Source organism: Hordeum vulgare, chromosome 2H (assembly GCF_904849725.1).
Source record: "Hordeum vulgare subsp. vulgare chromosome 2H, MorexV3_pseudomolecules_assembly, whole genome shotgun sequence".
In the NCBI taxonomy this organism is placed as follows: Eukaryota; Viridiplantae; Streptophyta; class Magnoliopsida; order Poales; family Poaceae; genus Hordeum; species Hordeum vulgare.
In genome coordinates this window covers 373,899,598-373,913,508 of record NC_058519.1, presented here as the reverse complement: position 1 = coordinate 373,913,508, position 13,911 = coordinate 373,899,598, and the positions used below count along the sequence as shown (strand labels likewise).

The 13,911-nt window shown below is 44.9% G+C and overlaps 1 protein-coding gene across 1 annotated transcript; it reads left to right on the top strand.

Moving 5' to 3' along the window:
• Nucleotides 1-4,709: 4,709 nt before the first annotated feature.
• LOC123426322 lies at nt 4,710-13,368 on the top strand. Its single transcript, XM_045110134.1, has 3 exons — nt 4,710-5,778; nt 7,834-8,013; nt 12,910-13,368. Exons 1-3 carry the CDS (start codon nt 4,768-4,770, stop codon nt 13,177-13,179), a joined length of 1,461 nt encoding a protein of 486 aa, XP_044966069.1. The 5' UTR covers nt 4,710-4,767; the 3' UTR covers nt 13,180-13,368.
• The last annotated feature ends 543 nt before the right edge of the window (nt 13,369-13,911 follow it).

The window sequence follows — 13,911 nt, the reverse complement described above, 5'->3', positions numbered from 1 at the left end:
ACAAAATATGGAGCTAGATGTGGTAAAAGGCAGTATAAAGGGGGGCAAGAACCTTTGAGGCAATAAATTTAGGAGGATTGCTAGGGAAAATAAGGAGGGGGTGCTGACAGGAAGAGGAGAAGGTACTTGGGACAATAGGAGTCGACTTGGGGAGGGTGAGTTGAGCCAGGTGAAGAAGGAAAGGATGGATCAGGCTACACAAAAAGATGAGGAGGCAAATAACAACCAAGAGGCGGAAAAGAATGACAATATATTGGCCGGGATGTCCGAGCAGCCCTGTCGGGAGCCATGAAAATTGTCAGTTGGAACTGGCGGGGGCTCGGGAACGACCTGATAGTTCATAGCCTCCTTGAGTTGGGGAGGACGTAGGTGCCCGACATCTTGTTCCTAGCCAAGACAAAACTATCGGTTAAGGAATTGGAGAGATTTAGGTGGTTGATGGGGCTAGCAAACATGACCACTTGGAATCCAGTTAGTAGGAGTCGCAATGTGGCCTTGATTTGGCGGAGGGGATTGAATGTTACACTGAGATCATACGGGAGGAGACATGTGGATGTGTTGGATGAGGATGGGAAAGCTTGGCGGCTAACTAGTATATATGGGGAGTCACTCGCAAAGCGGAAGGGTGAATACATGGAGAAAAATAATTTTTTTAGGGCAACATCATCAAATGGATAGACTTTGGCTGTGTTTAGGGGATTTTAATGAGATCCTCACTTGCAATGAAAAGGTGGGAGGGGTAACTTGGCCCCATCTTTGCTTGGACAAATTCAAAGATGCACTAGAGACATGTGGATTAGCTGATCTGGGATTTAACTGAGACAAATTTACATGGCGAAACCACTGCAAAGAACCGTCCTTGTACATCTGTGAGCGGCTCGATCGAGATGTTGCTAATACAAACTGGTGTGAACTATTTCCGGATTTCTCGGTCATCAATGGGAACCCGCGACATTCGGATCGCCGACCTGTGATTGTATGCACCACCGGAGGAGGCATCAAAGGAGGCGGAGGGGACCAAGGGTTCAGATTTGAAGCGTGGTGGCTCCAGGAGGAAGGGTGTAATGAAATTGTACATGTTGCATGGGAGGAAGGAGTGATGAGTAACATAGGAAACATTATGCATGCCATGAGAAATGTGGCAGGCAAAATGAGGCGATGGCAGAAGGAAGTTGTGGGAGAGGTAGAGGAGAGATTGAAGAAGGCCCGAAGTGCACTGGAAACATGCATGAGAGCCCCTGTATCAGAGTCAAAAATTATAGATGAAGCCCGATTGCACTGCATTGTGGAAGATCTCGAGGAGAAGAAACATACAAAAGCCAAGCAACGGTCACATGCCACCTAGATACATGATGGAAATAGAAAGACTAAGTACTTCATGGCGTTTGCCTCGGCGAGAAGGAAGTCTAATTGAGTGAAGGGGTTAAGGAGGGAGGATGGGTCGCTGGTGAAGGAGGGAGAGGAGTTAAATAAATCTGTTTGCTCATTTTTTCAAGGTATTTTTACATTAGACATGAGGGGTCGGTTGGATGAACTCATGTAGAAGGTCCAACCTCATGTCACAGATCAAATGAATGCAATCCTTGAAGCTAAGCACACCCAAGAGGAGGTGAAGGCTGCAGTGGATCATATAGGCGACCTTAAAGCTCGAGGGTCGGATGGTATGCCGTCTGTGGTGTACAAGAAACTCTGGCATTTTATGGGGGACAGAGTGGTGGAGGAGGTCCTAGCGGTGCTTAATGGAGGTATGATCCCAGAAGGATGGAACGATACAGTGGTGGTGCTGATTCCAAAAGTGAAAGATCCAAGTAGAATCAAGGACTTGCGGCCCATAAGCCTCTGCAACGTAATCTACAAGCTGGTTTCTAAGGTGCTTGTTAATCGCGTGAAGCTTGTTCTGTCAGATATAATTTCCCACAATCAAAGTGCGTTTGTACCGGGAATGTTAATAACAGATAATGCCTTGGTTGCGTATGAACTTTCTCACTTTTTGCTAAATAAGAAGAAGGGGAGGGAGGGCTTTGTAGTGGTAAAAGTTGATATGAGCAAAGCATATGATCGGGTAGAATGGAGCTTTTCTCGATGCCATGCTAAGGAAGCTCGGTTTTAGGGGACCGTGGGTGGACCTTGTGATGCAATGTGTGACAACCGTCAGATACCATATCAAAATAAATGCCTCCTTGACAGACCAATTCAGTCTATCAAGAGGCCTTCGACAAGGCGATCCGATTTCACCATATCTGTTTGTAATCTGCGCAAAAGGTCTCTCGACTCTGCTCCATGATGCTGAAAGGAGGGGAAAGATCAGTGGGATTCGAATTTGCCCAACTGCACCGGTGGTGTCACACTTGTTTTTCACGGACGACTCGGTTCTCCTCATGAAGTCTGACACCAGAGAAGCTGAAGCACTTAAGGAGGTATTAGAGTTATATGAAAGCTGCTCGGGTCAATGCATAAATACCGAGAAATCATCTTTGATGTTCAGTCTGAACACTACGGAGGAGACGCGAGTAATGATCAAGGATGTGTTGCAGTTTCAGAGTGAAGCTTGGAATGCAAAATATCTTGGCCTCCTGGTCCATGTAGGAAAATCCAAACGGAAAGCGTTCACGTACATCAAAGGATCCATGACTAGGCGTGTGTATGGATGGCAGGAAAAGTTGATTACAAAGGTCGGGAAGGAGACCTTGGTGAAAGCTGTTGCGCAGGCTATCCCGACATTCGCAATGTCTTGTTTTTTTCTTGACCAAAACCTTCTACCAAGAACCGAGTTCATTAATGGGTGCCTATTGGTGGAGTCAACAAGAGAAGGAAAACACGATGCATTGGATTAGTTGGCAGAAACTCACCAAATGCAACGCACAAGGTGGCCTGGGATTCCGAGATATGTTCGGATTTAATGTCGCTATGTTGTCAAGGCAGATTTGGAGATTGATACAACACCCCGAGACCCTTTGTGCAAGGGTTCTCAAGGTTAGGTATTACCCTCATACCCATGTGTTGGAAGTAAGGGCGAAGAGTGGCATCTCGTACACATGGCGAAGCCTGATGCATGGGCAAAATCTTGTAAAAGAAGGCTATATTTGGGGCGTTGGTGATGGCACGCAGGTTCGGATCTGGCGTGACCCTTGGCTACCCTGCACTTGGTCATCATCACACCAAGGAACGATAATCTCCTGGAGTATGTGAGTGATTTGATCAGCCCCATCACATGTGATTGGGATGAGCGTCTTGTCAAGGAAACTTTCTGGCCACATGATGCACGAAACATACTTCAAATTGCAATCTGGGAAAGGGTGCAGGATTTTATTGCGTGACATTACGACACAAAGGGAATGCACTTTGCCAAGAGTGGCTACAAGTTACACGTTCAACTTGAAAAACAAGATCAGGGGGTGGTGCAACGAGTAGTGCAGAGGAGGTGCCCAATCTTAATTCATGGTGTGATGATTCATGTAAGTGTCTGTGGAAGCTACCATGTCCGAGGAACATTCAGATGTTTGCTTGGAGACCGAAGCATGCATCTCTTGCGCTCAAAACTAACCTTGTAAGGAGGGGAGTACCATTGGATGATGCAACATGCTACTTATGTAGCCGCGCCCATGAGGATGGGACACACTTATTCATAAAATGCAAGGGGGTGAAAGAAATCTAGAGGGAGCTAGCCCTTGAGAAAGAACAAATGGATTTGGAGCAAATCACATCAGTACATGCAAATGCTAAACTACCTCTGGAGTCTGGATGAAAGTAAACGGCTACATATTCTAACCTTCTGGTGGCTGTGGTGGAGCAATCGTAACAAGCTTATGGTAGGCGAAATGCCAGTCTCGACGATGGAGATTACGACACACACACACACACTGATGTGTTCTCGAGTACAATCAAATCTACAATTCAAAGTAAGCAAAGAAGGACATGGAGAAGTGGCGACCGCCAAATAATGACATGATCAAAATCAACCTGGATGGATCCTTTGTGCCAGGCGATATGCATGGGGGCTGGGGCATTGTGGCAAGAGCTTCCGATGGGAACATCATCTCGACACGAGTTGGACGACATGAGAATGTTCAAGATGCCTTTGCTGCATAAGTCCATGCCATCGCACAAGTTGTATCTTTTGCAGCTCATATGGACATGACCCGGATGGTTTTTGAGACTGATTCACAGCTCTTAGGCGATGCTCTAGACCTACGGAAGGCCGACTCATCTGCTTACTCCGCTGTCATTGTGGACATCAAACTTCAACTAAAGCTTTAGTTCTTCAAACATGTTATTTCAATTCGTAGATGTAGTGCGAATAATGTTGCCCATGAATACTCTCGGGCGTGTGCGTGAACCTTTCGATTGTGTAATGTGGGAATCGGATGTACCAGTCAATATGGCTGCTTGTGCGACGGGCGATTTGACTAAATACCGTTAAGTTATAAAGCTTTGCTTTGAAAAAAAAATCAATGTAAAGCAAACAAGGAAATGAAAGTAAAAATTTACTCCCTCCGTTCCAAAATATAAGACCTTTTAGAGATTACATTAAAAGACTACATACAAAGCAAAATGAGTGAATTTTTACTCTAAAATATGTCTATATACATCCGTATGTAGTTCATAATGCAACCTCTAAAAGGTCTTATATTTATGAACGGAGGGAGTACTTTTCATGCCTACTCCCTTCGTAAACCCTATTCAAACTCCCATTTCCCTGCCAACTGGTTACCAAACAAACAGAGGCTACAAGAGTACAGCGAGACATGTGAGACAGATCCCTCCTCCATGGAGCACAGCGACGGCAAAACCGCCGCCAAGCGAACCAGGCTCTCCGCTGCCGCCGCCGGTGGCGGAGGCACGGACGACCTCCTCAGCGCGCTGCCCGATGACTTGGTTCTCCACATCCTTCACACGCTCCGCGATTCCCCCGTCGCCGCCCGAACCAGTCTCCTATCCCGCCGCTGGCGCCGCCTCTGGGCCCTTCTCCCGGAGGTCTACTTCCCCGGATACACCGCCCCCCACCTTATAGCCCCTGCCCTCGCCGCCCATGAAGCGCCGACCCTCCATCACCTCGTCGTCTTCGTCCAGGACGCCCCTGCCGACTCCATGGCTGCCTGGCTCCCCATTGCTTCACGCCGCCTCTGCGGCGATCTGTTCTTCGACAACAAGGTGCAGCAGAATGGTGGGCGGGATGAGGCCGGGGAAAGAGGGGCCTTTGAGCTGCCCTGCTTCGAGAATGCCACCTTGCTCTCGCTCCACCTAGGGTTTCTCGGCCTCGCGGCGCCGCCTACCGGGGTATTCGCCCGGCTCACCAATCTCTGCCTCGTTCAGTTCCGGCTACACGGTCCGTGCCAGCTCGGGGACGCCTTCTCCTCTCCGCGGTGCCCGGCCTTGCGAGAACTCACTGTCTGCGATGCCCGAGGCCTGGACAATTTCTCCATACATTCGGAGTCTCTAAAGCAAATAAAGCTCAGGAAATTGCGGGGCCTGCAGCGCCTCACTGTTGTGTCGCCGGCACTCAAAGAGTTAACTGTCTTCTACAGCTTTGCTAATGCCCCTGCTGCGACTCAACCGGTTGCCACCATCTCAGCCCCTCGGCTGGTGTCGCTCGAGTGGGGTGATGCTTATGATCCAGTCTCTGTCCAGCTTGGCCAAATGGCACATCTTCAATGGCTGGGCACAAGCTTTTACGTTGTATATGGACCAAATGGCGTTGAACACAATCGCGGTTTGATGAGGCTCTTGCGGCACTTTAAGGCCATCCACAGTTTGAGACTTACACTCAACTATCAGCGGGTGAGTTCATCCTTCTCTTATTTGGAGTTATGCAGTCACTTGTAACATGCTAGCAAGCCAATAGATAAGGAAGAAAACATGGAGTTTTAGGAAAGGAACATGTCATTCGGGTGATGGTGGCATCTGACAATAGCAGGTGCAAAATTCTCACTAGTACATAATCATCTAGATGATGGTGGCATTCCAGAATAGCGGGTGCAAAATTATCACTTGTGTATCTTGCTGAGTCGGAGCTCACTGAATCTTCGTTGTTCTTCACTGTTCAATACTTAGTGGTGGAATACAAAGAACTACTCCATCCGTCCCATAATATAAGAGCGTTTTTGACACTAGTGTAGAAGAATACTGCTCAGATCTTTCTTATTGCCAAATTAGAGTCACAGTCATCTGTAAAGACATTACTTTTGATTATCTAGTTCAAACCACGGATTCATCAAATTATCACTAAATACCCTCCTAAATGAGAGCTTGATAGAATGACCATCTCACACTTGTTGTATGATATTGCACTACTCTGTACAAATGCAATAAAGTTCCCAGTATTGAACAGTTAATGGAGAAGAGCCAAACCAGGTATCTTCCCAGAACCTAATATTCTTAACATCACCTACTGCCCACCTAGAACCAAATTTGACTGCTTTTGCAGCCCACATGACCCCTTTCAAGAAAGTAGAGGCTTCCACAGAGTCACTACAGATAATGTTAGGGGAAGAAAACCAGGTATCAACTATGCTTCTCCAAATCTTTCCCTCACCAGCCATATACCTCTTAATCCATGATACTAAAAGGCAGATGTTAAGGTTATGCAGGTTGGGTATACCTAAACCTCTATTTCATATATACTACTGTAGTTGCCAGTGGGCTAAGTGGATCTTGTTATGGCCTTCAAAGTCATTCCATAGGCAATGAGCCATTTGGGAATTGATCATATCAATAGCCCACTTAGGGAACTTCAGGAATGAGAGAAGGTAGATAGGGGTGCTAGCTAAACAAGTTCTGATCAAAATAATTATCCCTTTATAGGATAAAAGCTTCCCTCTTCAGCCAGCTATCCCCTTAAGGATCTTGTCAATAATGGGTTGAAGGTCTTCCCTTGACAGCTTATCGAAATGCAAAGGCACACCTAGGCACTTGATTGGGAAGCACCAACAGGGCACCCAAAGATACCAGCTAAACTATCTATCTCATGAGGTTCCATATTCAGGGGAATCATTTCACTCTTATCGTAATTAATTTTCATCCCTGAGACCTGTTCAAAACAGGTTAGAACTCATTTCAAATTGGTTGCTAAGACAGGGTCTCTATCTACAAACATGATAGTATCATCTGCATATTGGAGGGTAATCACTCCCCCAGGACACACAGAGTGGCAAAACCCTCTGGTCAGCCCAGAACTAGCAACTCTAGATAGCATCCTGAGAACAACTAGATTAAAGAGCAGAGGGGAAAGGCCCCCCCCCGCCTAAGACCCTTACCAGTAAGAAAGACATCACTATCAGCATAGTTCAGTTTAACACCACCTTTGTGGGTAATTTTATGGATAGGAATGCAAGCGGACAGCGTCCGCATGTCCGTGACCGTCTGCGAATAGAAAATTTACACTAACATGGTACTTATGGATCCAATCTAACCATTTGCAACCAAACCCCCTAATTTGAGCAACTCATCTAGGAAATCTAAATTGACCGTGTCAAAAGCTTTCTCATAATCCAGCTTGAGCACTACCCATTCATCATGTAATCTAGCTACAGAATGGATAGCATCATGAACAGTTAAGACATCTATCAAGGTTACACCTTGAATGCCCCCACCATGCCAAAAATGCTTAGACTTGATATAGAAAATCAGCGTTGAGTTTTCTTTTTTCTTTTTTAGAGCTGGGCTTACAATACCCAGGTTTTGTGTAATAGAAATCCAAAGTGAACCTGTTAGCTTATAACAACATTTTTTCCGTTTGCTAATTACAGTTTACAAGACCACGTATTCGACTTCTTTTACAACTATTATGCATTCCAATGTGCAACCCTTTTCTTGTGACATCTTAGAAATCTGCAGGACCTAAGTAACAGGCAATACTTGATGGAGGATATGACAATGCTCCCAGTCATTTCATTATTGAGCATTGGTGTAATAGCACATGGACATACCTGTGGAGCCAGCTTATTCCATGTTCTCAAGATGTGCACCGGTGTAAGAAGGCTGATCCTAACATTAAATCCTCATACCAATTTGGAGGTAAAATTTTCCTTAATTGTTTATCTAATACTTGATTTCTTAGGAAGTCAGAAAAGCAATATGCATTTGCATTTCATGGCATGCCTTAACTTGATCTGATAGTGTAATAATACTTCCATGGAGACAAGTAAGGTAACAGCTGAAGTGAAGATGACCCAGTGGCATAGCATAGGGGGTAGTGGAGTAGGAGGGCGAATGGGGATATAATCAATTGATAAAGTGTCTTTATTTCTTGATTGATAATTGATACGTGTGAATGGGGTGTCCCTTATCTGGGAGGGCTTACTTGAGTACTTGACCCCCAAGTAACAATTCAAAAGGTTCTAAACGATCTCTATTGTGCACATAACAACTACGGTCCCCTTGACAAACAGCCATCCTCGAGCTGCTCTGGTGGTGGTCTGCAGGAGAGTGTTGTCCCTCAACATAAGCTTGTGGTTGTTGACTTCCGCTTTCGGATTCGTGTCCAGCGGGACAAGCGTGCCAAAGTCGCTAGAACGAAGTGGTGGAAGCTCAAGGGGGAGGTAGCTCAGGCGTTCAAGGAGAGGGTCGTTAAGGAGTGCCCTTGGGAGGAAGGAGGTGATGCAGACAACATGTGATGAAGATGGCGACTTGCATTCGTAAGGTGGTCTCAGAGGAGTTTGGAGTGTCCAGGGGAAGTAGAAGAGAAGCTAAAGATACCTGGTGGTGGAACGATGATGTCCAGAAGGCAATTAAGGAGAAGAAAGATTGTTTCAGACGCCTATATCTGGATAGGAGTGCAGACAACATAGAGAAGTACAAGATGGCAAAGAAGGCCGCAAAGCGAGCTGTGAGTGAAGCAAGGGGTCGGGCGTATGAGGACCTCTACCAATGGTTAGACACGAAGGAAGGCGAAAGGGACATCTATAAGATGGCCAAGATTCGAGAGAGGAAGACGAGGGATGTTGACCAAATCAAGTGCATCAAGGACGGAGCAGATCAACTCCTGGTGAAGAACGAGGAGATTAAGCATAGATGGCGGGAGTACTTTGACAAGTTGTTCAATGGGGAGAGTGAGGGCTCTACCATTGATTTGGATGACTCCTTTGATGATACTAGCAGGCGTTTTGTGCGGCGAATCCAGGAGTCGGAGGTAAAGGAGGCTTTAAAGAGGATGAAAGGAGGCAAGGCGATGGGCCCTGGTTGTATCCCCATTGAGGTGTGGAGAGGCCTCGGGGACATAGCGATAGTATGGCTAACCAAACTTTTCAACCTCATTTTTCGGGCAAACAAGATCCCAGAAGAATGGAGACGGAGTATATTAGTACCAATCTTCAAGAACAAGGGGGAAGTTCAGAGTTGTACTAATTACCGCAGAATTAAACTGATGAGCCATACAATGAAGCTATGGGAGAGAGTCATTGAGCGCCGCTTAAGAAGAATGACAAGCGTGACGAAAAATCAGTTTGGTTTCATGCCTGGGAGGTCGACCGTGGAAGCCATTTTCTTGGTACGACAACCTATGATGAGATAGGGAGGAAAAGAAGGACCTACATATGGTGTTCATTGACTTGGAGAAGGCCTATGACAAGATACTGAGAAATGTTATGTGGTGGGCCTTGGAAAAACACAAAGTCCCAGCAAAGTACATTACCCTCATCAAGGACATGTACGATAATGTCGTGACAAGTGTTCGAACAGGTGATGGCGACACTGATGACTTCCCAATTAAGATAGGACTGCATCAGGGGCCAGCTTTGAGCCCTTATCTTTTTGCCTTGGTGATGGATGAGGTCACAAGGGATATACAAGGAGATATCCCATGGTGTATGCTCTTTGCGGACGATGTGGTGCTAGTCGATGATAATCGGACGGGGGTCAACAGGAAGTTAGAGTTATGGAGGCAAACCTTGGAATCGAAAGGTTTTAGACTTAGTAGGACTAAAATCGAGTACATGAGGTGCGCTTTCAGTACTACAATGCACGAGGAGGAGGATGTTAGCCTTGATGGTCAGGTGGTGCCTCACAAGGACACCTTTCGATATTTGGGGTCAATGTTGCAGAAGGATGGGGATATCGATGAAGATGTGAACCATCGAATTAAAGACGGATGGATGAAGTGGCGCCAAGCTTCTGGCATTCTTTGTGACAAGAGAGTGCCACAAAAGCTAAAAGGCAAGTTCTATAGGACGGCGATTTGACCCGCAATGTTGTATGGCGTTGAGTGTTGGCTGAGTAAAAGGCGACATGTACAACAGTTAGGTATGGCGGAGATGCGCATGTTGAGATGGATGTGCGACCACACAAGGAAGGACCGAATCCGGAATGATGATATACGAGATAGAGTTGGGGTAGCGTCAATTGAAGAGAAACTTGTCCAACATCGTCTGAGATGGTTTGGGCATATTCAGCGCAGGCCTCCAGAAGCCCCAGTGCATAGCGGATGGCTAAAGCATGTGGATAATGTCAAAAGAGGCCGGGGTAGACCGAACTTGACATGTGAAGAGTCCGTAAACAGAGATCTGAAGGATTGGAGCATCACCAAAGAACTAGCCATGGACAGGGGTGCGTGGTAGCTTGCTATCCATGTGCCAGAACCATGAGTTGGTCGCGAGATCTTATGTTGTTCACCTCTAGCCTACCCCAACTTGTTTGGGACTAAAGGCTTTGTTGTTTTTGTTGTTGTTGGATACATATTGCATAATACTGTCCTAGTATTCAACAGTGGAGACACATTGCATAATACAATTAACCCAATTCTCTCGAAAGCCAATTTTCATCATGATCTCCTTCTGGAAAGACCACACAACCTGGTCATAAGCTTTATGCATATCAAGTTTGATAGGGCACAGGCCCTCTTTACCTTTTCTCTTGTTCCTTATTGTATGGAAGCACTCATAGACATTGTCCTTAATCATTCTTCCGAGAACGAAAGCACTCTGAGTTGGACTAATAATTTCTGGAAGAGAAGCCTTCAAACGTGTTGCGGCCATTTTTGCAGTAACCATGTACATTACATAAGCTGATAGGTCTAACTTGGGATACCCTTTTCGGAGAGTTGACCTTGGAAGTCATTACAATCGCATTATTATTTCACCCAGGAGGGAAGTACATGTGTTAACCGCCTGAAGGACCTCCTCAACCAGATCATCCCCTAGCATGGGCCAAAATCTTTTATAAAAATTAGCATGGAGTCCATCTGGACCCGGCGATTTTAAATCACCAATAGCAAAAAGAGCCCTTCAAACATCCTCGGCAGTGTATGGAACAAGAAGGGTATTGTTCATTTGAGCCGACACTCTTCTCCGGACCAGAACAAGGATCTCCTGATTTGGTTGCAAGACTTCTGAAGTGAATAGTAGAGAAACATACTCCTTGGTATGGTCTTTCAACTCCATACCTTGGCTCCAAAAACCGAGTCATCAAGAAGCTTCATACAAGCCGATAATTTGTAGCCTCCCTGGTTGTTTTCTGGAAATTTCAGTAGAAGCGAAGTCCTGTAGGAGTTCCCTAAGGACTCTAGCTAACACCTTATTGAGACCTTGGGTGACTCGCTTGGACTTATCCCCTCTCGGTAAGCAGAAGACTGTATCATCTGCGAAGCATGCGTAATAGAAGACTACCGCCCCATCCTCTCGGACCATTGGCCTTTCAAACTTGGCATCCAATATATGGAAATAGCAGTGAATGAGGACAGGTTCAATCGGACTTCCGAGCGGTATTCCTTGCTTCTGGCACGTGCAACTCTTACCTTTTTGATATACATGTGGTTTTCATGAAAACCTATTTTATCAACCTATGGACTTCCTTTCAATGACAGTCTTTGGAGCAAATTCTCCTCTTTTTCCTAGCCGTAGCCGCATTGTGGAAAGGAAATGTATTGCGATCCCCATGCACCAACCAATTGGCGCGACCTCTCTGAATCCAGAAAATCTCTTCCTGGTACCAAAGATTCTCAATAAGAACCAGAATCACCTTTTGCCGTGAACGGGATTCAACGTCCAAAGGACCACGTCTTAGCCTCTTCAATTCTTTTTTTAATTTGTTAATTTTTCATTTCGAACACTTGATGTATCACTGTACAGCACGTGTACGCGCCGCGAGAGACGGACAATGCCAGCCATCTTGGCCTTCTCCCAAGCCGACTTCACAATCTTCTCAACTGTTCCTTCTTTTAGCCAACTAGCTTTAAAAAATCACACTCCTTGGACAGCTAAACATATTATTGTCATAATAATTAATATCCAGAATCAAGGGGCAATGGTAAGAGTGTACATGTTCCTCATTGATGATCGCAGCACGAGGAAATTTGTAGGCCCACTCCACATTACAAACCACCCTGTCCAGTCTTTCCCTGGTATCTCCTCTCCTCCAAGTAAAGGGTCACCAATATACCCATATCATCTAAATCACACTCAGCAAGACAATCTCTAACTCTTTCGTCATTGCATTGGGTCTCGCATTTCCGCCTTCTTTTTCCGAGTAAAGAATTTCATTAAAATCGCCTAAAACCACCAAAGGGTGAGCTCCCTTATTATGCAAATTACGAATATCATCCCATGACATGATGATGAAGATGGCAGAATGTTGGAAATGCATGGCTGTGGATGTGAAGTTAAGTGAGTTATTGTATGACAGGCCCGGTCTTGGGTTTAAGGCAAGATATGAATCAGTCACTCCATAACACAGCTAGAGCTAGGAGTTGGGACATACTACCATGTTCTACTAAAGCTCGATGCTTATTTTCTGTAAAGGTTTCATGAGCAGCGAAGGCAAATTAGACATTCATGTTATTCTTGTGTTTGTTTATAGAAAGTTTTGATGTATGTTTTGTTGGTGGCATATCTTGAAGAATTGAGGCAGTCTGAAAACATTTCTGATTTTCTTTCATTTTGTAAAATAAATGGTTACTAACCTGATACGCTCCTGTTTCAGGTACAAACATGTCCACTAGGTTGCATATGTGATCAGCCACTAAACTGGAGATCTGAGGAGCTTGTGCTGGATTGCCTCCAAGATGTAGAAATCAGAGGGCTGAGAGGAACCGAATGGGAAGTAGCTCTGGTGGAACGGTTATTCGGCTGGTCTACAGCACTAAAGACGGTGAAAGTAGCTTTCTTTCAAATAATGACTGAAAGCAGGGCCAAGGAGTTGCGCCAGACGTTACTACTCTTGTCCAGTCCAGACACACGATTGACATTTTAGGTGTACACTGCGGTTCCTGTTCAGTATGTTGTAGAAGACATGTTAAGCTCCAGGAGTGCAAGAGACGGCTGTTGCCATGCTCAAGAGTGGCGATGCATTTTTCTTGTGAGATGGTGAATAATTTGCTTTGATTTGTGTAGAACAGCGTAGTCCTTGTTACGCAGTTCTTGAATCCGATGTTGAGACTTAGGGCTGTGTTTGGTTCAGCTTTTTTTATCAACTTCTGCTTTAAAATGCTAAAAGCTAACCAAAGGAGTAAATATTTAAAGCGGCTTTTGAAAATCTGGAGCTTCTTCTTAGTGTAAAATTTTAAAGCTGGGGTATCCAAAATTTTCAACTTCTAGCTCTTTCACAGCAGTTTTTTTTAGAATCTGCAGTTCAACCAAACAAAACCTTAATTGTGAATGGATTTTTAGCTATCTTTCCACAAAGTACTCCCTCCGCTTAATAAAATAAGCTGAGTATATTGAATGTAAAAATACTCCCCCTTTTCCTAAATATAACACTGTTTAGAGATTTTTTTAGTACGGACTACATATGAAACAAAATGAGTGAATCGATACTTTAAAATATGTATATATACATATATACAATCGTATATATTTCCTCCGTTTTTAAATATAAGTCTTTTAAGAATTTAATATGGACTACATAAAAAGCAAAATAAGTGCATCTACACTTTAAAATAAGTCTATAATACGTCTATATATATATATATCTGTATGTAGTTTA

Excerpts from the sequence above, each read along its gene's own strand:
- LOC123426322 (XM_045110134.1), top strand. The coding sequence starts at position 4,768 with ATGGAGCACAGCGACGGCAAAACCGCCGCCAAGCGAACCAGGCTCTCC. Across the intron at positions 5,779-7,833 it reads TTACACTCAACTATCAGCGG|GACCTAAGTAACAGGCAATA; the intron begins GTGAGTTCATCC and ends AGAAATCTGCAG. Across the intron at positions 8,014-12,909 it reads ATCCTCATACCAATTTGGAG|GTACAAACATGTCCACTAGG; the intron begins GTAAAATTTTCC and ends CTCCTGTTTCAG.